The sequence below is a fragment of the Strix uralensis genome, chromosome 2 (assembly GCF_047716275.1).
Source record: "Strix uralensis isolate ZFMK-TIS-50842 chromosome 2, bStrUra1, whole genome shotgun sequence".
NCBI classification, from domain to species: domain Eukaryota; kingdom Metazoa; phylum Chordata; class Aves; order Strigiformes; family Strigidae; genus Strix; species Strix uralensis.
Genome location: NC_133973.1, coordinates 127,103,712 through 127,128,433, shown reverse-complemented (window position 1 = coordinate 127,128,433; position 24,722 = coordinate 127,103,712). Strand labels below are relative to the sequence as shown.

Here is a 24,722-nt window from a genome sequence, read left to right as displayed (position 1 = left end):
GTCTGAATGTGAACTCTGAATGTTTGTTATCCCTCTCTATACTTGAAGGACAGGGAAAGGCTACTGAAAGAACTTGAGCAAATGCAGAATATGGATCGGATGCGCAGAAGACAGATTGTAGCGCAGATGCCACCTCAACATTTTGTGCCTTCATACAAACGCATGGAAGTAAAAGAAGAATGGCAGAGAGAATTGGAGTTTGCATTTGAAGATATGTACAGTGAAGACAGGAGTAAGTAATTTGTTGAAGGTTGCTGAATCTGGTAGCCCAGTAGAGGAGAGGTTGCTGCAGCTGTCCATTCCCAGGTCGAGCTGTGTCATGACCTGGATTGGAAGCCCACAGAGTCACAACGGTTCTGTGATCCCCTCAGGTTAAATTAAGGTGAAATGACACCAAACGACTGGTTAAAATGTTTTACTTGCAGTAGAAAACAATTTAAACTTGGAAGAGGATAATAGGCAATGTGGTCTCTTAAATCTATACGAAAGAAAAGAAAGGAAAGGAAAGAAAAAGGAGAGAAAGAGTCAAAGAAATGTGGATCACCACCCCCGGATCCAGCTTTGTCTCAGGTCCAGTAATCTTGGGTGGAGGGTGCACACACAGCAAAGTTTGTTGCCTCTTAAGTTCATTTTATCACCTGATTAGCATACTTTTTTTTTCTCAGTTCCCTGAATTTTGCTGACTTCATGCTTCTTGAGCATCATCCAGCTCCTGGGGCAGAAGTGATCACCTCTTATAAGTTCTTGTCACCTCTTCAGTGGTGAAGGCACGAAGTCATTAGCAAGGCATGCATGGTGTCTGGCTTGCACAGTAGAGCCACATAGTATCGGGCTTACACAGTGGAGGCAGTGATTAGTGGTACATGTGCTTGACGGGGAAGCATTTGGTTTCACTCAGTCCATGTCCCCCCCTTTGAGACTTATCTAAGGAGTTTGTCAATGCAGCTGCAAGGGAGTAGTGCATCCTTCGATACACTCCACGCTTCCTTGGGTGACATTCCTTAGACTAATCACAAAGGCCACAGCTTCTCCTTGAGGTTTTCTGTGTCATGAATGTTTGAGGCATTTCTTCCTTCAGTTCCTTACAAGCTGGTAGAAAGGCTGTGTGTGTAATCACAGGAGGCAGACACATGAACAGGCTTTCGGTATGTGTACACACAGCTGGCCACACAGGCCAACACTGAAAACACAGCACTCACATTAAACACAAACAACACAAATGGCCTCATCCTGTTCACCATGAAGGCCTGTTAGTGGGATATGTGTCTGTATAACAGTATGGATCCCTCCAACAGTTGGTCTTAGACAGTCTACTCAGTTGTCCTCTGTACCTGAGGTCTCCTCCACCTGTCACACTGTGGATCCCCCAGGAACAGGTCTTAGACACCCTGTCTACCCAGTAATTCATCCTGGACTCTGTAGCCTTCCAGTTACCTCACACGTCTACATATACACTGCTATGCTCAAATATGTGCTACGGGTCACTCAGTAAGTGGCTTTAGACACTCACTGTACCTAGCAGCTGGCTCTTGATCCCTAGTCTTCTGAGTTGCTGGCTCCTGGGCATGTAGCCCCAAGACCTGCTGCTCCACTCCAGTTGTTGCTGCAGAGACCCAGCTGGGTGTGTGAACATATGCTCAGACATGCACATGATATGGATTCCTGACCTTTTATACTCAGTCTACCCAGTAGCTGAACCCTGGATCTTCTTGTCTCTGGTTGTCTGAGATGTACACACCTGTGCTGGAAGGTTTCTTAGTTGACTTTGAGATCCCATGGTCTCCCCTGTAGCTTGGATCTCCTGATCTCTCCACTAGCCAACTCACAGATCCCCTGGCCTCTCCACTATCCAGCCCAGTCTTATGGCTGCTTGATATGTAGCTCCTAAGCCTCTTACCGTTCTTGCTGTCTAGCGTGGCTTGCAATTTGCTAGCCACTGCATGCTGGTACTCATAACCACATAATATGTACTCATTCTGGTATCTGCAGTTGGCGGTGATCTGGACACAGATGCCCCTGTGACTTTTGGTCCCCACTCCAGTTGCTGGCCCCTATATATCCTTACACACACATGCAAACAAAATAGAGGGTTCTTCATCTAGGAAAACAGCTAGAAATGGAATTTAGTGAGATGACAGGACAGACTGTCAGGCAAAGTGCATGGCCAGACAAGTGTATTGACTGGTCCCTTTTATCCCCTTATTATATTTTTCCTCACACTTGTTCCTCCCCAGATTAACTTGATCCTTTCCTTTCCCTGCCTTGGTTCCTCCCCTAAATATTTATAGGTGTACAATCCCAACATGATCTTCCCATGTGTCCCACACCCCTTGGAGGCAGTAGCCCCCTCAGTTGGTAAGGTGATCATGGGAGAACTCCTGTTGACTGGTCTTCCAGGATTTCACACCTGGACCTTGTGATCAATCACTCTCCTGTGACAGCCCTGTGAGCAGCCAGGTCAGGGTGTGTCTTTACCCTGATGAAGTTACTGGGATCCTCCTGTGTGGAATTGTTCTGGTATGCTGCTTTTTGTGTAAAGATGAGCCTTTTATCACATAAACTTTTATTTTGAAAGATATAGCATATTCTAGTGGAAAAGCCTGTAGAATTTCTGAGTTAATAGATGGCTATTGATCAAGGTAATTCTGAATCTTCTGTTTTGGAAAAGGGAAAAGTTGAATTAAATCTGTTGTGAAACAAGCTGTTGATATCTGAACTTCCTATGGATTTGTATGATGGGTATAGTCTTGCAATGTTGTTTGCTTTTTATTTCAATTGGTTGTTTTATTTAATTAGAAATGAAAGGAGACCTGATTTTGCAGTTTGAGCCACAGCCTTTGCCAGCCCCTTCTGATAGATCTCAAGATAATGAGCTTGATATCTCTTTGGAGCAAGAATCTGCTTGTGACACTCAACCAGAATCTGCTTGTGATACTCGACAAGAATCGGGACAGATAATAGAAGAGGAGGTCCCTAAAGAATCAGAAAGTAAAGCTTTTAAACTTTACATTTAACTTTTTGGTTTTATGGTAGAAGATAAGAGTTTTAGTTTAACATAGGAAATAAATTAACTTTAGATTTAACTAAAATATCTTTAAGTACTAAAAATATCTTTAAGTACTAAAATTCCTTAATGCCTGTGAAGTACTTTGGTGTCACATGGTTTATGATGTTTTTCATGGATGATAACACACTAATGATTATGAATTTAAGAATGAAAATGTGACTTCTTTTTCTAATATACTTCATTAGCATACTGAGAATAGTTTTTAATTGTTGTAAGAACTACTGTTGATAGCCATAATTATTCCTATATAATTAGTGTAAATTATGGGATGATGCTGGTATGTGAACTTAAATATTTTTTGTTTTGTGTTTTGAAATATTTCAAAGTGAAGCTTTAACTTTAATACAAGGTCTACTTATTGTATGCGCTTTATGTTCAGGTTTGTGATTGAGTTGCTCCGTATTGTGAGTAGGCTGCAACAAGTTGTGTAAGTTGCGCGTGTGTGTGTACTCTTCACTTGTGGCATGTACAGGATAATGTGATGTCAACAAGATGTGTGTTAGTGAACTTTGCTGCTTGGCCAAGCATTTCTGCTGCATCCCTTTGCTGGCACAATCTGTTTTTTGGTCTGTGATGCATTGTGTTGCCAGTGCTAATACAAAAGAGAGGGCAGGAACGTACAGGCAGACAGGGCGAATAGTACTGCTTATTTTTGCAACAGTACAGTCTAGGAGTAGTCTGACTGAAACACTACAACTAGCTTAGCCCTCCTTTTATAGCATGCAGAGACAAATTACTGCTTCTCTCTTGCAGGTAGGAGAAAATATTGTTAAGCTTTTAAAACTTGATTATATAACTGAGCAATTTGTCCAACTGTGTAAGCAGTTAAAAAAACCCAAAAAACCCTGCAAAAAAGAGTTTTTTGTTTTTATGATGTAAAGATATTCATTACCCAAAACTCTTAACAGCATATATTCTTTATAGATCATAAAGAAGCGAAAACTCACCAACCTCAGTCAAAACTTGCCTTAAAGAAATTGCTAAACAAGATTAGAAGTCAAAAAGAGGAGTGGACATCAAAAAGTGAAAAAGAGATTCAAAGTGAAATTGAGACTATTGAATCAGGCACAATTGCTAGTGAAGAGAGACCATTATGTGATTTAGAACTTAACTATGAGCAACAGAGAAATACAGTATGTGAAGCCAAAGGTACGTAATACATGCATCAAAATTTGTTGTGCTGGAGTAAAAAGACTTGTAAGGGTGGACTGTTTAATGAATTTTCAGTGGTGGTGTTTTGTCATGTTGCCAGAAAGTACAGTTCTCCTATTCTTGCCCACAGTGCATTGTGGATTTGTTGAAACCACAAATGAGAGAGGTTTTTGCTCTTATGTCCAACTTGCCCAACTCCCAACTTGTGGAGTAAAGATGTCCAAAATACTTTTGTATCTTTTAAGTCTTGCCCAAATTGTTGTCACACTTGGTGTTGCCATGCTTTAATAGGTGTTTGCCTCCAGGAGTAGAATTCTCAGTGCAAAATTGGGCATTGAAGTTCTGTACCTGTTGAACTGGAAAAGTCAGATGCTTCAAGGATTCACAGCTAGAAATGCACAAAACAAGCATGAGCCGATGTATTTGAAATCATGGTGGTGTTTTTCTGCTTCTAGGCACCATTCTGAAAAGCCTCTTTCTAAAACTGGAATTTACACCAATTAGACATTTCATTTTGTTTGGTAACCAGATAATTTTGTGGTTACTTCCCATTTCTATCCTTTATGCTCTTTTGGTTACGCTAGTGCTGAAGTTGGTGAACTTGTATGCCAAGTGGGATTTCTGAAGTATTAAAATGATGAAGTTGTGGCAATTTTTTTTTTTTTTTTAACTTTCATAGGGTGCTTGTTTTTTTTAACGAGATTAAGTGATTTAGTTCAGTTGTGTACATGGATACACCAGCATAATGCCTGGGCATTGGAGAGTGCAGCATGAGTGAAAACATGCTTCTGGGGAGAATGTGCTGCTATTTGAAGCTGATAGTACAGGATGAAGACTTGGTTTTTGTACAATAACCAAATATTAGATCATTTGCCCAGAGAGTGTCAGTTTTACACCCTCTTTGTTCCAAGAGGTCAATGTGTGGCTTTTTATTCCTCTGATGATTTTGCTATTAGGCTACAAAGTAATCTGGGTAGAAGCAATCTTTAGTCCTGTTGGAGCTGGGCCATTCCTGTATATTCAAGAAAGACACATGATAAAAGGCCATTAATTTTCCAGATTATGGAGACAGGCAGAGTAGTGGGATAGAGATGGTAATCTTTTCAAGAGCAGTTTATACATTTTGTTTAGAGAGGTTGGGAAACTGTAAAACAAGATGTAAAGAAGATCCAAGGCTCTTTCTGACTGCAATTACAGTTAGATAACATGTATATTTTAGACTCTGTGAAAATGTTGGAAAATACAGTTGCAGCTGAAAATCCAGTTCTAATCCATCCTCAAGAACAAGCAGCTAAAATTAGAATGGAAGAGGAGAGACAAAAGTGGGTAAGTGTGTGTGTGTACTTATTCCTATCTCAGTAATAGTGTAAAAAAAGTGATTTACAGAAGACTTTAAAATGCTTCAGGTTATGCAGCAGCTATAGACTTTTAATGTGCTTGTAACACTTATAGAAAATGTTACAATAGAAGTTTATTTCCTTAGCCTGTGCATGTTAACTTTGTAAAAATGACTAAGCCCTAGCTGGAATCTAGAATAGAGTGGAAAAACCCAGTTTCTTAAAATCCAACAAGTGCTATAGGCAAGGGATGCCAGCCTATGATTAAATGAGAATCCGAATTGTAGATTAATACCCTTGCTTTAGGAAGGATGTAGTCAACAGTACACAACTCTGTGAAAACTTTACTAACCCTGTGTAATAATGTAGGAAGGTCTGTGGGATTGTGTTTAGACTAACAGGAAAAGCTTTGAGTATTTTGGATTTTTTTGTAATTAACTAGGAAACAAATGCAGGAAGTCTTTTGTGTCAACAGGAATGCTACACTTAATATATTTGGAAAATAATAAATTTGTGTATTATTTAATTAAAAGTATTGTGTATATGTTTCATTGTATTTTCATTTTTATTGTATCCTTAGAGACCTACCAGCTATTATGTGGTAGTTTATCTTTTTTTTTAAAAAAAGAAAGTTGAAATTCAGGTCTTAGTGCAGCCTTAAATGGTAGAGTTAAAGTTCAGAAATTCAGGAAACAAAAATTTGACAAAATTATATTGTTTTAGGAAAAAAAAAAACGTCAGCCGATCCTCTGTGAAAGTGCTTTGAACCTGCCCAGGTGTATATATTGCTATGTCCACATTAACTGTTCTTGGGTCTAGCGTTTCCTCGGGCTGCTCTTCCTGACAGCCCCATTCAGACTGTCTCATTAAAAGCTGTTGTCCACTTCATCTTTGCTAGTACTTTGATTTTTTTTTCTTTGCTTCCATTCTAAAAGTATATATGCTGTTGCTATGCAGGGATCCAAGTGATTTGTAGCTGATAGGTACATGGAAAGAGAATAAAAATAAACAAACCAGAGATTTATAGAGTGCTCTTAAAGTGGTTATACATTAGCTATTTCAGAAGTTTTATAAGGCTTGAATTAACATTTAAATGTGTTGAACTCTTGATGAAAAGCTCTGTAAAATGCAAAGTAGATTTCTGAATTCAGTTTAAGAAAATGACTTATTTTGCAGTCTCTGGAAAATGATAATGTGTCTTGAGTGGTTAGATTCTGATTTTATCTGTTCTATTAATTTGAGAACAGATAATAGTGCAATATTAAAGGGATTCAGAGACTATTAGAAATATCTAGCCAGTAAACCAAAATTATTCTTGTTAACTTTGGAACTATTTTTAAAGGCCTCTTACAGTTTGGAAATGCCTGTCACAAGCAATAAAATTTCTGCTGTAAGTTGGAACAAAGTTTTGTGTGTGTGTGTGAAGGGTGTTTGATTTCTTTGTTATTCAGATCTGGAGATTCACCCTCATTTTTCTTCTCAATAGAAGGAGCAAATAGAGCAACAGAAACAGGAACAGCTGGCCTTGCTTAAACAAATTGAAGAAGAAAGAGCACGTTTGGAGGCTGATTTTCTGAAGATCCAAATGCAAACTTGTTGGGAGGAGGCTAAGAAGAAAAAAGAGGAGGAAGAGCAAGGTCAGCTGGTACAAAGCTGCAGTGTTCCCTCTACAGATCAGCAGAACAAAGTGGAACATGAGGTGAAGAATTGTAGAAAATTGTGTGTAGCTTTTCAATTTTGCTTATTATAAAAATCAAGAGTACCATTTGCCAATTTTAACCTATATCAATCAAGGCAATCTTTCAATTTTTATTTCTTAGGTTATGAATCAGAAGTTTGTACATGTAAAAGCTTCCTTTTGTCTAATGTAGAAGCTCATATTTCACATGATATCACTGGACTTTGAATATTGTATTGTCTTTGTGTAGTCCCAGGGACAGCATATCTGTTACCTATTAGGAAAATCTGATTAGTCATATAATACTTATGCATGTACACATATCCTTTTGCAAGCAGTAAAAAAAATCTTAGAAAGAAAAAAGACAAAAGCCCCCACCTCTGTGTTTTTGTCCGTCTAAATCTCAAACAGCTACTTAAAGGAGAGGAATTTATTGAGGATGTTGAAGGAAAGTAATCTTTTTTAAAAATCTTTGATCATTTGCACAATCTGTAGTCTTCGGAGAATCTGATTGCCTTGAAAATGCAGTCTGTTGGATCATTGTTCCCTGAGTTTGCTACTGGGTGCATTTACCTCTTTGAGCTAAGCTGCTGTAAGCACCATTAACTTTGATGGTGTATGCTTGGCTTGCCAAGAGAGACTGTAGCTGTAGGCCATCTGTTCCAGAAACTGCTTTAGCTTCATTGCCTCAGGCTGAAATCTCACAGTCTTCAAACGGTGGTACAGAGTGGCTTCTGTAGATTTAGGAGAAACAACATACAGCTTGAAGTTGTTGCTTTAATAATTTTCTGTGAGTTATTTGTATATGTGCATTTAAATTATTTTATTTTGATTAGACTGGAAATACTACCGTATCACAAACCAGAACTCCTAGAGAAGACAGCCATTTACATGTGATTCGTAATTATCAACAACGTCTTCTGCAGCAAAACAGGTAAATTCCTTTGTGAAATGGAACTGAGTTGCTTGTTTCAAAATAATTTGAATTGGTTTGATTATTGAAATCCATGTTTATCTTTGCACCACTCTGAAAAGATTGATGTTTTCATTCTGTTCAGGGTGCACAAACAGAGCATTGAAGAAGCTAGAAAACGTCTACAGGAGTATCAGAATAAACTGAAGCTAAGATACTTGTCTACTTCTGTAACACCTTTGAGCTCTGTGGAAACAAAATCATTTAATTTAAAGCCTGTCTCAGAACCACTTCTACAGAGGCAAGGAGTGCAACCAACACAATACCAGTCATCTGAACAAGTTCATGCACAAGAGCATGCACAGTTGCTACCTGTGTTTTCAGGAACACTGCATTTGTTGGAGAAACCATCTTCACAGAAACATGAACAACAAATGCATAACACTTGTCCTGGCAGACATGCACAGCTTTTAGAAGTATCGAAATGGAAGCATGGAGAGTTTTGTTTGCTGTGTGGCTGTCCTTCACAGGAACAAGTGGGAATGTTGGAAGCCTCCAATCATCACGTCAGAGAACCATCTCAATTCCAGTTACCATCAGGGTTAGCCATGGAAGATGTCACTGCAGTAGGAAAGCAACCGGAAGCACATGTACAACACGTTAGATTTGTTTTGCCTGCAGAAGATTCCTCTGAGCCTTCAGAAACAGTGCACTTTAAAGAGTCATCTCAGAAGATGTCTAACCATCAAATAGAGAGAGAAGCTGGAGAAGAGCTTCCATTTAAGACAGTCCTCATACCAGCAACAAAGGAATCTTGTATAGTTCAGGCAGCCTCAGTTGATTCTGTGGCGTATCGGCAGGGATCTGCAGAGAGCACCATCAAAACAAGCCTTGAACAACCCCTCAATTTTTCTGAACCCATGACATTCTCTCATGAAGAATCTAAAACCCAGGGTGTGGAGGAATTCTTGATACCAAAAACGGGAGATGCATCTTTGTTAAATTATTCTGGTATACTGAATTTAAGGGACAGAGTGTTGGCCTCATCAGAAAGCATCCAAGCTCAGCAAAAGTATTTGAAAGAATTGCAAGAGCAGTTAGATGCACGAAGAGAAGCTCTTCTTTCTAGACAGAAAGTACAAGAGCAACTACTTTTACAGAAGCAAGATAAATTGAAGGAACGGATGCAAAGACAGCAAGAGGCTTTGAAAGAATTTCTGAACAAGAAGGTAAGCTTTATGAATGCTTTGTATGGTGAGTCATCTAGTAGGTGATCAGACTTAGGAGTGAATACTGCCAATTGGCAAAGTATCCCATGGAGTGTTGATAGTTTTAGGTGATTTACCATAATGAAAGTTTTAATTAGGACTTGTTATTTGTAATCAGTAGTTTTCTGTAAGCCCCGAGAGTGCTGTTTTGTTCAGTCTAACAGAAATAGTATGAACTTCTGTGCTTGGTCTCTGAATGTAGTGCCTATTGAAGTAGTTATGTTGTCCAAAATATCTGCAGGTACAGTTTTCTTCAGCTCTAGAAATGCAGCTGTATGTGTAAAACAGTTCTTGTAGTAAAAATACTTAACAGTACCTCGAAGGATATCATAAGCATTTTGAATAGATTATTTTTTAAAGTTTGTCTTTTTATTTGTATCCATTAGGAAATTGGTTTGGCAGCTGCACTCTTGACTTGTAATTTTGCTTGTTTCTGGGTATAGAAGAAAAATCCAGGTTTATTTTTGCGTTTCTAAAGAAGCTCCTTTGCTCCTTTTTTTCTTTTTAAATAGAAGCTATCTTAGAAAAGTGACTGTTGCCTAGAGTCCCTGTCTCTTGCTCTTGCAGTCTCAAAGCAGCTAAAATCCCTGAGTTCAGGAGCTGAAAAACTAAGAGCAGACTCTTCAGGAATCGTTCCTGTTAAAAATACTGAGTATTCTGCTCTAATATAACAAAGGCCTTGAAAATGTAAATAATTATGTTTTAGCACATTAGATTTGTAGAGCTAAATAAAATACCTTTATGTCCAAATGTTTTTGTAAGCTAAGTAAGTCTGTCCAGTATCTTGCATACTTGAACTACTTTCCCAGAGTGCTCAATGTTGTCCTGCATGGAATACACAATCAAGAAAATGCTGGTTTGATAAATATGTATAAATCTCACATACAGTTGGTTCCTCCCTCCCCCTTCTAAGGTGAGACATATGTGCACAAATGAAGACATCATAGAAGCACAAAAGCCTGACTGGATTCATAAGACCGACGTTTTCCAAGTCTCAGAAAACTACCAGCAAGAGAATTGTGGCAGGAGTAAATTTCATGGAAGTGAAATGATTTCACAGTGCATTGGTTCAGCTGAGCAAACCGGTAAGGCTGCATAGTATTTTTCATTATAATTTTTCTCATTTTGCAGCTGAGATGGAGTTCTCTACCATCTCCCCAAGTTAATTTGATGTATGTGTATATATATTATTGCAACGTTCAAAACTTTGTTTTACAGAACAGTCTGAGAAAGCTCTATGTAGAGAACAGAAATGGAGATCTTCCAAACCACCTGTGGCAAAAGTCAAGTTAGGGCTTGATTTGGAACAACATGAACTTAGTGTTATACCAGAGGTAGACACACCAAAGAGTTGCAACATTTCTTTTTCAGGTAAAAAATATATATATATATATATATATATGGATATAAAATATATAATAAATGCTGCTGTTCCTGACAAATAGAGGTTGGAGAAAATGAATCTTTTCTGAAGAGTCTTTGAGATGATTGATTATGAAATAATAGCTGATACTGTTGCCTTTTTTAAAGTTATAATTTATATACTAGCAAAGTGAGTTATAATTGAGAAAGCTTATCCTGTCAGTGTCTGTCTAGAAAAACATAATCGAAACAAAATTTCACCAAGGAAATTTCACTGTAATTCCATGACTTAAGTTCCTTGTGATTTTTCTGTTGGGCAGGGTCAGTGTTTATAGACAATTGTACAAAAATTGTAAAGAGAACCATCAGAATTGATGGATGGTGTTTAAAGGTTTAGCTTTTGAGCGTACCAAGAAAGTGAGTGTGAAATCTTTTAAATAAGGAGTTAGTATCAAGTTTCTAAAGAAATTTTTGGACCATCTTTTTAGTTGCTTTTTTCAATTACAAAACATTCTTTGTAAAAAACTTCAGAGAGCAACTACACAAAGCAATTATCATTTTTTAAGTATGCTTGTTACAATCTGCATGTAATGCTTTGTAATTCTCTGTAAGGAATGTTAATTAACAGATACAAGAAATGAGCGTTTTCTAAATGTAAACACTTAATTTTTATTTTTATTTTGTAAAGTCTCTTCATAGCTAAAATTTAATGCGTATTTTACAAAAATTTTAATATTGTCGCAGTGTTTTTAAAAGTGCTAAGCGGAACAATCTGAGTAATTAAAGGCCTGTCAGGCTGGCATTCATCTTGAGCAAAATAATGAAACAGCTGATATGGGACATACTTTAATTAAAGAAAAGTAATTAATGCTAGTCAGTGTCAGTTTATGCAGAATAATTCTTGTTGGACCAATTTGGTATCTTGATTAGACAACAAGTTTTGTTGGTGAAGGTTTTGAATATATTTGTATTCTCAAAAGCACTTGGCTTTGAGAATATTATTTTTGAGAATACACACAACTTAATTTAAAAAAAGGTTAAAAATCAAAATACATACCAAAAAAGTTTTCTGAAAGATTATCCAGTGGAGTTCTAGAGTAGGGAATATTCATTTGCTGTGTAATCCCATTATGATCCACAGGTGATGTAGTCCTATATTATCTAGCTGTTGGTCATGGCAGGTAGTAAAAAGTTGAACTTAATTTTTTTTTTTTTTTTTAATTGGATTGTGTGGCCAAAAAAGGCTGTTGTGTGGGGTGGGTTGGGGAGAAGTATTTAAGCCAGAGCAGAGAAGTTTATATTGCCTCTGGATCTGGAAAACTTACTGAAAATTTTGGTGGATTTGCTATGTGGAAAAATTAGTTTGAAATTTTTTGAAAGAAATATTTTAGTTAAAAATTAGTTTTTGAGAAGTCTGTGACCTGTACAATCTTTCAATTTGTATAATCCATAGACTGTGTAATGCAAAGGTTTTTACGGACCTGATATGGTTAACTTTATTAAAATGGAGCACTGTACAAATTCAGCAGGTTATTTCTGTAGAATGGAACGCGCATCTTAATGTTTTTCATTAAGTACAAAACACTGCATTTCTATACCTAAACTGATTACAGATGTTTTAAATTCAGATAAAACAGATTCTGTTGATGGAGAATCTTCTCCCATTTCGACCATTGGGGAGTTTGCATATGTAAAACATTACAGTCATGCTCTTCATGAAGAGGGCAGGTTACCTTTGAGCATAACAAACTATGAAGAACAAATCTCTAATGGAAGTCCAAGGCAAAGTAAGCAGTCGAGTAGATTATTGCAGCAGGTGCTGCTGATGACTGCTGAAAATTCATATGATTCAGGTGAGGAAAACCTCTTCCTTCAAGGAATTATGTGACTACCATTCAGCACTGCTAATTTTACTGCTATTTATTTTGTAGCATATGACCTGACTTGTTAAAGAACATGCAGTGCTAGTTAAATACTTTTAACATCAAGTGTAAAAAGGGGTGTTTCAGTAAGCATGTGTCTCAGAGTGACTGTTTTTTGGTGATCTATTACCATTCTACTAACAAAAGTGCACTCTGCAGTAAACTTCATTGCTAGTAAACAGTTTCTCATCCAAGTCATGTGCTTTGTATCTGTACCTCTGTACCTCGTAGAATTGTCTGTAAAGAAACTTCTTTTCTAGTACCTGATTGCCCTGCCCTTACCAGCACTGTCCCTTGCATGCATAGGGAGCAAACTGCTGTAGAAGCCACAGGTGTGTCTTCCTCCTGAGGGAGGTACCTTCTGCCCAGACTGTGGGTGTTCAGGTTTGCAGCTCCACCAGGTGGGAACCTGTTTTGAGCAGCCCAGTGGTGTGCCTGGTTCAGTACCCAGTGATTCCTTGTATTGACACAAAGGAAGCTAATGCTCAAATAGAACTCTGCAGTGTTAACATGCTAATGTAGATGTACACTGAAAGATCAGTTCATATAAGAAATTGTCTAAAAATACAGTTGAGACAAAAAAAATAGAAGGCTGAGTGTTATCCTTAGCTCAAAACAACTTTGAAAGAATCAGCTGTTAGTTATGACAAAAATAAAAATAGTGCAATAATGTAAGGATTACTTAAATTCTGATCTCTTCTGTTCATCTGTGAAGAGCTTTTATTAGAGATCACACCTTTGAGGATAGACTGTGTCCATATGTGACAAAGTTAGTCTGCTTCCATAAATTAAACCAACTTGGTTTAGTTACTAAAAAAAAAAAGTTTTTTGTTATAAAGTGGTTTCTGAATGTTCAAAATAATTTTTTTACAAGGTTGTTGAAACCTAGGAAGCATGTTATGGGTAGGCTGACTGGCTTATAAAAGGACAAAGGTGACTAGTCTTAGGTAAACAAAGAAAGTGGGCTACTAAGAAGTTTTTCAAGAGATTGGAGTAACAAGTGGATGTCAAGGTTTTCAATTTCTAATTTTTCTTCCTGCCTGTACAAATTTAGCTTGTCTCTCCAGTCTTGGGATAATGTTAACTCAAAGGCTCCAGTAGTTTGTTACAATGCACTTGCTTCTCTTCAAAATTTCCTACAGATGGAAATGCAGTTTATTGTTGCTATAACTGAGAAATGCTATGTCTGACTTGCTGGGAGCTGTTAACACAAACTTTGTGAAACATTGACCAAAGCAGCTTTGAAGCTTATTACAAGATGACAGCATCTCATGGTCCGGTACAGTTTTCAGTATCCATCTAAAGTTTTATTACTAGAGCTGCAAAGGAGTTTTCAGCAACTTTGCTACCTTATCTGTACATCTTGATGAGTAATACAGCTACGTAGTATGTACCTCCTGGTTTTGCTAGAAATTTCTGCCCCAAATCTTAAGATAACTTTTCATTTAGTTTGTGTTTAGACCCCCTTTTGAATTCAATGAGGTTTTATTAGGAATTGAAGTTAAGTACATATAAGCTCGTTTTGTTTCAACTGCTTTCTTTAATTCTCAGAATACTGTTCTTGAGGTATACCTATATTTAACCTTAAATTATTAATAAAGAATTTTGTCTTTTTAAACCATATTTGAAGAAAAGGCTTGTATTTTTCTGAGTAAGTTGTAGAGGCATTGCTAGATCAGCCATTACCAAATTAATATGAAATATCTTAGTGTAGTGTCCTTTTACACTAGTCGATATTATATATGAACAGCGCAGTGGCTTATGTGAGAGGATGAGAAAACATGTGAACATCTATATTTATTAAAAAAAAAAGCAAAGCTTTCTGTGATTATGTATTTAAGAGGATTGTCCTCTTGAGCAGTTCAACTACCAAAACTGTGGTACTTTTGGTAACTAGTGCAGTATCTTCAGCAAGAAAATCTACAGTCCGTGTTAAATATAAAATTTCTGAAGGGGAAATTTAAGGTGCATTTTAAGTTGTTACTTACAATAGTAGCTTTGATTATTTTTTATTTAATTGCTTTTTAATTTTTTTTTTTTTTTGCTACTTGATTCTAACCAGAACATGTTTGCAGTTTTCCCATGTTTTCAAGATGTAATTGTATCTCTAAATGTGAGAGCAAATAAGTGGTTCTACGTGTGATCTTTGACCTTATGCTTTGAAGTGATGTTATTGGTAGTTTTTGTTTGATCAAATAATGTAAAGCTTTACAATTTATGAGTTGTACTGATTTCGTGATTGCAGAACCACTAGATGTGCACAAACCCTATTAATCAGTGCTCACATGCTTTTTTAAAATAAAGCATTAAAGATAAAAGGTAATAGTTTTACACGTTCTTAAAAAGATAAACTTGGTAAATCTGCTTGGATACTTTATCAGCAAAGGTGAGTTTCCTTTGATGTGAGACTTGTCCTTGGGTAACAAACAATTTTTAAAAAATTTCTATAATTAGCTGTATTTCTTTCTTCCAAGTACTTCAAGAAGAAAAGTAACTTGAACTCTCAAATTTAGAGGCAGACACGTCTGAACATAAAACAGGTCTTAAGGACTGCTTCTAGTTAGGAGAGAATTAATCCCTGTATTCAGTGTTGGAACAGTTACAGGTGCTACACAAACTGATCAGCTGGTTGTCAGCCAGAGATGACAGTAAAGTGGTGTTGCAGTAAGTGCTGACAGTGAGGCTGAGATTTGGATTGGTCTCTCTTACCATGCCACTGATGTATGACAAGATGAGTTAGGAGCTTTGGACACTCAATAATTCTTCCTAATCCAATTTGGTTAAAATGAGCTAATAGAATGCAAATGGTTAATATGGAATTGCAGAGTAACCCTATAGATGAAACAGTCTGATGGCATAAACCTCACTTCCTTAGGAAGTCAGCCTGAAAACAGTGGCTAGATTTGATACGTACATCTCTTTCACAGTTCTTCATTACATATCAACAGGCTTTTCTCTCTTTATTCATCTTCAGCAGTCCCCTTGAGCAGGGTTCCTGATGTGATTGTCTTCATGTATTGCTACTCCATACAGAGAAGTTATTCCAAGTGTGATTTTTTTTTTTTTTTTTTTTTTTTTTTGTGATCCAAGCTAACCTAAGATTTCAGTTTACTTTTAGTAGTGCCAAATACTTGTCCATAATTGATTATTGTGACAGATTGTCTTATCCATCACCAATTTAGCCAAACCAACATGGAGTACAACTTTTTTGTCTGCATGGTTGGATTTGGACTAATCCCTGTCTTTATATTGTCTTCAGAGTGGTTTGTCGTTCAGTCTTTTCTCTTTCAAATTGCACCCTAAAATAATTGCTGTTATTTTACTGCAATTTCTGTTGGGGAAAAAAAAAAAAGCATTCTGGATATTACAGCCTCAATTTTTAAATACAAATTCTTTGTCACAGTGTGGTGGCTAGGAGGTTAAAACATGGAAGTCCCATGCCGCTGTCAGGAAGATATGAGGAGCAAGAACCTTACACTGTTATTTTGGAGGGAGGAGAGAAGAATAAAACCCCCTCCTTTGAGTCACCAAATACATTAATATTCTTAAACGGTAATAAAGTCATGAGATATGAGCATGTTGTATTTTTAATTAGATAATTTGTTTTATAGTGTGAAACTGCCACTGTTCATATCACAAGAACAATGCATGTTATTACAGTATAGGAATTAAACATTTGTAGCATAGCTCTCTATAGACTTTATATACAAGAGGGTATTAAATGCTTGAATCTCATCTCATGTGTATCCTAAATTACTACCTGTCATACTGATATACTTTAGAAAATAAAATCATTTATTTCCAAAAAATACCTAATCTTGATGTAAAGGTATCAGAAAATGGAGAATTCTTTGGTAGCTTGTTCCAGCATTTAATTTTTTATCAAATTATAAAATAAATGGTCTATTTCCAGTTTCTGAATGTCTGACAGATATTTCTAGCCACTGCTTCTTGTTATCAATTTCTTTGAGTTTAGAAATCTTTAGAAAACCCATGTTTTTTTCTGCTATGGAGATATTTAAATACCAAGAAATATCATTGCAGTTTTCATAATGATTCAAGGAATTTTCTTCAACGCCTTGCTCATTTTCAGGATCCTCTGTCCCCTATATTCTGCTCCAAAGAAGAGGACCAGACTTCTGCAGTGTATCTAGACTAAGTCACACTACTCCAACCAAGGAGCTTGTTGCTACCTTGTTCTACTCAAACCTTAAAAGCTATTTTTCCTGTGAACATGAAGACCTTTGCGCATACTTGTGGTAAAGGGATCCGAAACCAGTGTTCTGTGCTCTTAGATTTATAATTTTATCTATATGGAAACAGTGTTAACATACCCAGCTTTGCAGGAGGTTGAGGTAATTTTCACCATTGCAGTGCTACTGCATTTCTTTACTGTTCTTCTACTCTTCATATTATTTGCAAACTCTTATTTCCAACAGCTCTGTTTGGTAGTAACCAAAGTAGTTGTACCAATGTACTTTAGACATTAGTATACATATACATCAGTAGATCAAAATGTCATAAATGATCAGGATCAAGCCTGCTAAAAGCTTCTGGAGAATTTGTGAGTGGAGGAAAAATAAGGCATTTGAGAATTTCTTTACCCTTTATTTTGAGATCAGTCAGCATTTAATGTAATAACATAGTAAATGAATTAAGAATAGGTTAACTTTTCTTTTAATCCCAATAAATATATTTTAGGTGTATTTCCTTTCATGTCTTCTGCTTTCTCCTAGAAGACTACTGGATGATAGCAGCTATAGGAAACCTTAGACTTTCACACCACCACCCCCAGCCCTGAAATGACTTTTAAAATGTTTCATATTTATTGAGATGCTTAAGTATCACATCGTATAGATACTTCACTGGTGTTGCCTCACAAAGGAAACCTCTCTCCCCCTTTTTTTGTATAGTAGGAAAAAATTTCAGCTTATACAAGGTACAAACTAGTGTTAGGATTCACAAAATGTTATGAGAACTGCTGAAGTATAGAGTCTTACAATTGCTGGGATTTGAAATGTCTCTGTCACTTGCAGCCCTTGCAGAATTGGGAGAAAACATACCTACTTCACTTCTACTGTTTGATTGCAGTTTGATATTTAGTACTTCTTTCTTGAAAATTATTACTGGAAAGAAGAATTCTGATTTTAGAGTTGTTGTTTGTTGGCAATTGATTTACAGTCTTAGAATTGTCAAACTTTGAAGGTGCTTATCAGCACTGAATACAGAAATTGCAATTTTTCTGGTGCTGCTTTTGCACAGATACTGATCTTACTTATTTTCATGTATAAGAGCATTGTGGCAAAGGTGATTCAACTCTGTGGTAGTAGTCATGCTGTAGTTAAGTAATCCAGTGTTTCTGATTGATCTACTTAAAACATCTGCTTTTCTTTGTAATCATTGTAATGGTAGAGGGCAAGAGGTTCCCCCACCCCAATTAAATGATTGTAGTAACACTAGCAAAGCCATGTTTCATTCTGTAAAGCCAAAGCATGAATTTCTAGCTCTTCCTGCATGCTCTGCTAGTTAAAAATTTTAGGAAGGCTGGTCAAGGAGAACCACTGGTTGCCAATTAAATTGGTGGTAGAGTTGAGCAGAAAGTGTGTTGTAGGTGAGAAGAAAGTGGTAAGGATGGGCAAAATCAGTGCCCCATAGTGAGGACAGCAGCAGTAGAGTATTGCTGCCATCTTTTGTTCAAAAAGTTGCTAACTATGAACTTGAAAGTTGCCTATTCTTTATTACTTATTTTACATTTGTGTTCAGCCCAGTCCCAGGATTCTCAAGTGGCTCAAGATTCACCAGTTCTTGCTGCTGAAGTTGGAGAGGGAGTTGCAACATGTTCTGGACCATCATTCAGACTTGATAATATGGTTAGTCATATCAAAATAACCATATAAGATAACTTTTTATTTTGTGATGAAATCTTTCCATCTCATAGAAAACTAAGACTGGGTGTAGTATTCTAGATGTAGCATATAACAAGCACCAAGTAAAGAGACGTAATCACTGCAGTGGATCTACTGGCTCTATTCCTGTTCATATTGCACAGAATGTTGTTGCCCCTCTGATGCCAGGGGACACCGTGGGCTTACACTCAGCTTGCTGTCTGCCAAGCCTCCTCAGTCCTTTTTTCACAGGGCTGCTCCACAGCCAGGCCACAGCTTGGACTGGTGCACGGGGTTCTTCCTTCCCAGGTGCTGCATTTAGCATTTTTTTTTCTTGCTGAGTTTCATAACATTCCTGTAGGGCCAGCCTCACAAAGTCCTTCTGGATGTCAGCCCTGCTGTTTCATGTATTGGGTGGTCCTCCCAACTTAGTGTTATCTGCAAACTATAAAAGTATGGTGTCGCCTCCTGGGTCATTGCCAAAGGTATTAAAGAGGACAGGTCCTAGGACAGAGCCCTGACATAGAATCATTTAGGTTGGAAAAGACTCTTTAAGATCATCAAGTCCAACCATTAACCTAACACTGCAGAGTCCACCACTAAACTATGTACCCAAGCGCCACATCTACACATCCTTTAAATACCTCCAGGGATGGTGACTCAACCACTTCCCTGGGCAGCCTGTTCCAATGCTTGACAACCCTTTTGGTGAAGAAATGTTTCCTAATATCCAATCTAACCTCCCTTGGTGCAAACTGAGGCCACTTCCTCTCATCGTATCACTTCTTACTTGGGAGAAGAGACTGACACCCACCTCGCTACAACCTCCTTTCAGGTACTTGTAGAGAGTGATAAGGTGTCCCCTCAGCCTCCTTTTCTCCAGACTAAACAACCCCAGTTCCCTCAGCCACTCTTTGTAAGACTTGTGCTGCAGACCCTTCACCTGCTTTGTTTCTTTTCTGTGGACATGCCCCAGTACCTCGGTGTCTCCAAAACTGAACACAGTATTTGAGGTGTGGCCTCACCAGTGCCAAGTACAGGTGGATGATCACTGCCCTGGTCCTGCTGGCCACACTATTTCTGATACAAGCCAGGATGCTATTTGCCATCTGGGCACACTGCCCAGCTCCACTGTTGTACTCCACTTGTTTCCCACCTCGAGGTAGAGTATAGCCCTTTAATCGCTGTCCTCTTGAGACTGATTATCCAGCCTGTTCTTTACCCATGTGTCCATCCATCCAGGTTGTGACATCCAAACTGGGATAAGAGAATGTTGTGAGAGACACTGTCAAAAGCCTTGCCAAGATCAACACCAGTGATATCCACTGCTTTTCCCTTACCCAAAGATCCCATCATTTTGTCAGGAGATAAAAACAGTGTTTAAAAAATGCTATGTATATTGTGTGTATATAAAATTACTTTTAAATGTACATGTTTTACATGTTTATGTTAAATATATAAAGTAGTATATGATGAGAAATGTAGGGGAAGGGTTTCTTAAAGTTTTGTCTTTTGTTTTCTTAGTGCACATTTTATTTCAGAGTTTGGGAAGAAATGTTCACATCTAATTCTTCAAAATTTGGAAGTACAAGAACCCTCATTCTGTGTTTTGTGACTTCATAGAGCTTACCTCAAAATTAAGGAAGATAATATTTTAGGATAGTTTGTATATTTTTAGTTTAACTTTGTAGAATTAAAATTTTAAGTCAGCCTCCTGCATGCAAAAGGCTCAGTATTGCAAATACTTGTAAAATTCCTGAGTTTTTCATTGTCTGTATGTTCCTCTGAGATCTACAATTCTACTGAAGTGGGTCTGTGATGAGAAATAGCCAAATCTGACCACCAGAAGATATCATAATCTTCCAGGTGTTGTGATTTGTATGCAATTCTGAGAGGCTTTTTAACTCTGTGTGTGTGCGCGTGTGTGTGTGTGTGTGTGTGTTGAGGGGAGGGGGCTGTTGGGGAGTGATGTGTCTGGGTGTGAACGTTTTGTACTGAGCAATGATGAATCTGTATTTGCCTGACTGTGCAAAACATGAAGGCTTCTACACTTGAACTGAGCTCAGAATAAAATGTGTGGTTTTAAAGCTTTCATTATGGATATCTGAATACATGGTAATAGGTGTGTTATTTCATCCTAGGAAGTACTTTCTAAAGAGGTATCCGTGAACTTAGGTTCAAAGGCTTTCATGCAAGGAATACCCTGTGACTTATCTTCAACAATTTCCACTGGAAGCTTTTTGACTAGTGAAATGTTGGATGTAAGCCCCGTTGACACTGGTAAGTGTTCAGTTTTGTTGTTCTTGTAAAAGGAAAATTGTGTATTCTCTTTATTTTATAGCAGAATAGGTCAATGTGGAACTTCACTTAAGAATTACTGATACATCTTAGAGTCGAGTGTAACTAGAATGTTTTGTTATGTGCTCCTGGTTTTTTTACTTTTATAATAACTCAGCCTTATAACATGTCAGCTTTGGCAAAGGATATTTTCAGTTTTATTAAGCAACTGTAACACTAGCAGTTTTCAAGTGGCAAAACTTAAAAAAAAAATTGATCCCCAAATGATACAGTGATAAAAGTCCTCTAATCAATATATATCATAGTTTGTTACAGAACTATGATCGTTGTCTTGCTGTTAAGAGAATTGTTCCAATGTCTACTTGTCACCATAGTAATTCTTAACTTATTTGTGAAAATGCCATTTGAATGCCATACTGACTTTTAATAGTTTTCTGAGAAATATGTGTTCATATCCTTTTTTTGCTTGTAGTCTGCCTCTTGATTTTAAGTTAGCTTTTCATAAAATTAAAAATAATTCATTTTTAATAAATATATAGTTGCTCCTCTATATACTGACATTATCACTTGTGAACATGGGAAGTGAGTTTGAAAGCGATTAGATAGTGATCTGTGGATTTATTTACTTTAAGGCGTAATATTGTCTTAATCTGACACACATCTGATCTCATAAACAACCACATGTGTATATAAGTTATTCCACATTTATAAACCAATTTTTGAAGGCTACTGTTTTTACAGCCTGAGATTTCAGTGGTTCATTTTAACCCTAATGTTCTAAACTGATAAGTGTCATTTTGAGTAATAAACTTTATAACTTATGTGACAAAGCTGTGTTTTATTGATGTAAGAAAGCTAAAGCAAATTCGAAGATCATTTGTTTGTAGCTTTTCTATTGTTTTTTTTTCAGTTGTGGAAGAAAAATACTGAAGGTTTTGGTTACTTAGCTACATGAATAAATTTTTCAAGTCTGGCTGTGTCTTCGCTATACACTCAATGGTTAATAACGACCTTTTCTGCTAGCTTTGTGCAATTCTTCTGTAAGCATATAGACAAAGAGGGGTTGGTGGTCTAACTAGGAACACGATTCTGGTTTCCTTGATTTTTCTCAGATTTCTTGTGTTGGTATCAGGCAATTTCTATTTAAGCGTGAGTAAAACTACTGCTCGATGCCATAAAGATACTCAAGATCCCATTAAAGGATTGGCACATTTATATGTGATAGGAGGTAAAAATGTGCTAGCTAGCATAAAATAACAGTATTCATTTTTTTATTTTATTGTTTCAGTATTTCCTAGGTCTACATACTCTAAAAGTGCTAAACTAGACTGACTACTACCTAATTAGATATTGCCAACTTGAATTTGTGGAAATCTGTGGTAAGGTTTGTGGGAGCATTGATAGGAGACAATTAAAGAAACAAGTGCAGAGCTCTGTATGAATATTTCAGGATATTAAACAGTGTCTTTTAGATGACTTCGTAAGGGGTTTATATGCAAAACTGTGAACATCTAGCTTACTATTTCAGGATTGTCTTCTGATAGTACAGAAGATAGAATTTTGAGAGAAACAGCAAGCTGCCCTTGGAACTCCTCGCTGCCTTTTACCTTGCAGCAGAGGCAAGCGAATTTGTCTGGAGCCTCTGAAACTCAGTTGCCTGAAGGAGAGATGTACCTTTATAAAGGAAGTCAGATACAGCAGATCTTGGGGAAATGTACTGAACACTTGAACTCTTACTCCGAGGACAATACATCTTTCCAAGGTATTTCCCATTTTAAAGCATTTTGTGCTGCGCTGTCATACAGAATGAGGAGGAGTTTACTCAGTGTTCTGTGTTGATCTGTATTAATATTTAGCTTACATTTTAAAGTCAATAAGGTTTCTACATGCGAGAACTTTTGCTTTGATGTTCTTCATGCTTTGCTTTATGTACATGTCCACATAGCATAGTGTAGTGCAAAAAATAAGAGATAGTCTGATCAGGTATCTCTGATCATAGTCTAGTTTTGTGCAGCTTCCTCCTACCGTGGCTAGACTGTTACCTGTGTCAATTTTATCACTTGTTTATGCGCAACTTTCTCTTCAGGAAGGTAGAGACAATAATACTTTATTATTCACATAGGGTGACATAGCTGATGAAACTCTGATTAACAGACTGGTTGGAGTTCTGTGCTCTCGAGAAAAATATAACTGTTAGTGAAAATAACATCTGTATGACCTAGCGTGGGGATAACGCTAGTATTTTAATTTGAACCGCTTCCTCCTGGAATATTTGAAAACATAGAATCATAGAATTATAGATTAATCTAGACCAGGAAGGGCTTCTAATTATGTAATCTGAGTTCTCCTTCCTGCTCACAGCAGAGCCAATTTAGACAGATTGCTTAAGGCCTTGTCCAGGCAAGTTCTGAATATCTCCCAAGGACAGAGATTCTGTACGCTGCTGGGCAACCTTTTAACAACTTCCTTCCTTTTTTTTTTTTTTTTTTTAAATTGTATCCACCCAGAATTGCCTGTGTTTCATCTTGTGTCCATTATCTCTTTTTCTTTCACTGAACATGTTCAAGACTGACTGTATCTTCTCTGTGCTGTACCTTAGGATGCAGTAGACAGCAGAGGTTTGCATGCCCCTTCCCCTGCACCTTCAAGCCTTTTCTTAGGATTGAACAAACTCAGGTTTTTAGCTTCTCTTTGAACATAATGTGCTTCATCCTTCTTTTAATTATCCTTATGGCTCTTCGTTGGACTTGCTTCACTGTGTCACTGTGTGTTTTGTACCAGGAAGCCCACACTAGTACTGGTACAGTCTCACAAGTGCTGAACAGAGAGCTTATGGACTTAAGATTTTAATTTAAAAAAAAAAAAAAAGCATCAGTGTAGCTCTTCCTTGCTACTTTTTGTACCTGCATTGAATCAGAGTGAGACTTGGATGTTGTAAAGACTATTTTTTTTAACAAGCTTGTGTTTGTATACCTGCAGAGTTCTATATGCTTTATTTACTGCATATAGAAGCAAGGTGTGATATGTCTGTTGTTTTTTTGAGAGGGGTTGATTTGAGGTTTTTTTGTTTTTAAAATAACCTCTTGTCTTATAGCTCTAGCAGCTGAACTTGATTTCCCTGAGATGGAGAGACATTTTCCAAACTTCCATCACCAGCTCTTTCAGCCTTTGGAACCAAGACTTGACTCTGATACTTCATCATCCTGTTCTCAATACAGAATTTCACAAGACAGAGAATTTAGCAAGGTACTACAGAAAAACTCTGATGGAGGAAATATTTTGGCTTAAGATTTCTGTAAGATTTTAATGTATAATCCCTATACTGTCTTCTCTTTAGAAGAAACACAGTTTTGATATAGTTAGGACTGGAAGCTTTTTTGCTGGTTGTAGTAGAAATGTGATCCAAAAATCAAATAATACCTTTAATTTTTTTATCCTTCATATTTCTGGAAAAATTAATTTTAATCAAGATTCTTTTTTTTTTTCTGACACAAGACTTCAAAACTTTCAACAAAAAGTCAAGACACACCTATGTTTCTAGAAGTGGGAAACTCCAGTTTAAATATACAAAGAAGCAGCTCGCCTTCTAGTCTTGAAACAAATGGGCCAAACAACATTATATCAGAAGAGTATGTTAAAGAAAATGTTACTCTAGGTATGTACAGTATAGTTAGATCAATGCTTTAAAAATCAACTTATTGCCAATATGTAATACCAACCCTTAAGGTGGGTTTGCTGTGTTGAAACTGGGAAGGAACTCTTCACTTCTCTATCAGTCCTACTCTGAAATGTCTTAACTCTGCTGCTGCTCTCTCACACACTGTCTTCTCCACCACCTTT

General features: G+C 37.1%; 1 protein-coding gene and 1 non-coding gene across 2 annotated transcripts in view; both read left to right on the top strand.

The window, feature by feature from the left end:
• Positions 1-24,722, top strand: part of CEP295 (centrosomal protein 295) — a 46,347-nt gene that overhangs the window by 13,218 nt on the left and 8,407 nt on the right. Inside the window, exons 8-22 of the mRNA XM_074860292.1 lie at positions 49-232; positions 2,797-2,988; positions 3,992-4,216; positions 5,439-5,545; positions 7,043-7,255; positions 8,071-8,168; positions 8,293-9,376; positions 10,329-10,500; positions 10,634-10,786; positions 12,406-12,630; positions 18,463-18,569; positions 20,726-20,864; positions 22,411-22,644; positions 23,977-24,128; positions 24,378-24,537. Of these exons, the coding sequence (XP_074716393.1) occupies positions 49-232; positions 2,797-2,988; positions 3,992-4,216; positions 5,439-5,545; positions 7,043-7,255; positions 8,071-8,168; positions 8,293-9,376; positions 10,329-10,500; positions 10,634-10,786; positions 12,406-12,630; positions 18,463-18,569; positions 20,726-20,864; positions 22,411-22,644; positions 23,977-24,128; positions 24,378-24,537 (3,445 nt within the window). The remainder of the gene's footprint in view (positions 1-48; positions 233-2,796; positions 2,989-3,991; positions 4,217-5,438; positions 5,546-7,042; positions 7,256-8,070; positions 8,169-8,292; positions 9,377-10,328; positions 10,501-10,633; positions 10,787-12,405; positions 12,631-18,462; positions 18,570-20,725; positions 20,865-22,410; positions 22,645-23,976; positions 24,129-24,377; positions 24,538-24,722) is intronic.
• LOC141940334 (small nucleolar RNA U2-19) lies at positions 20,395-20,478 on the top strand. The gene has a single exon (XR_012627961.1). It is a non-coding gene; the product is annotated as a small nucleolar RNA U2-19 (small nucleolar RNA).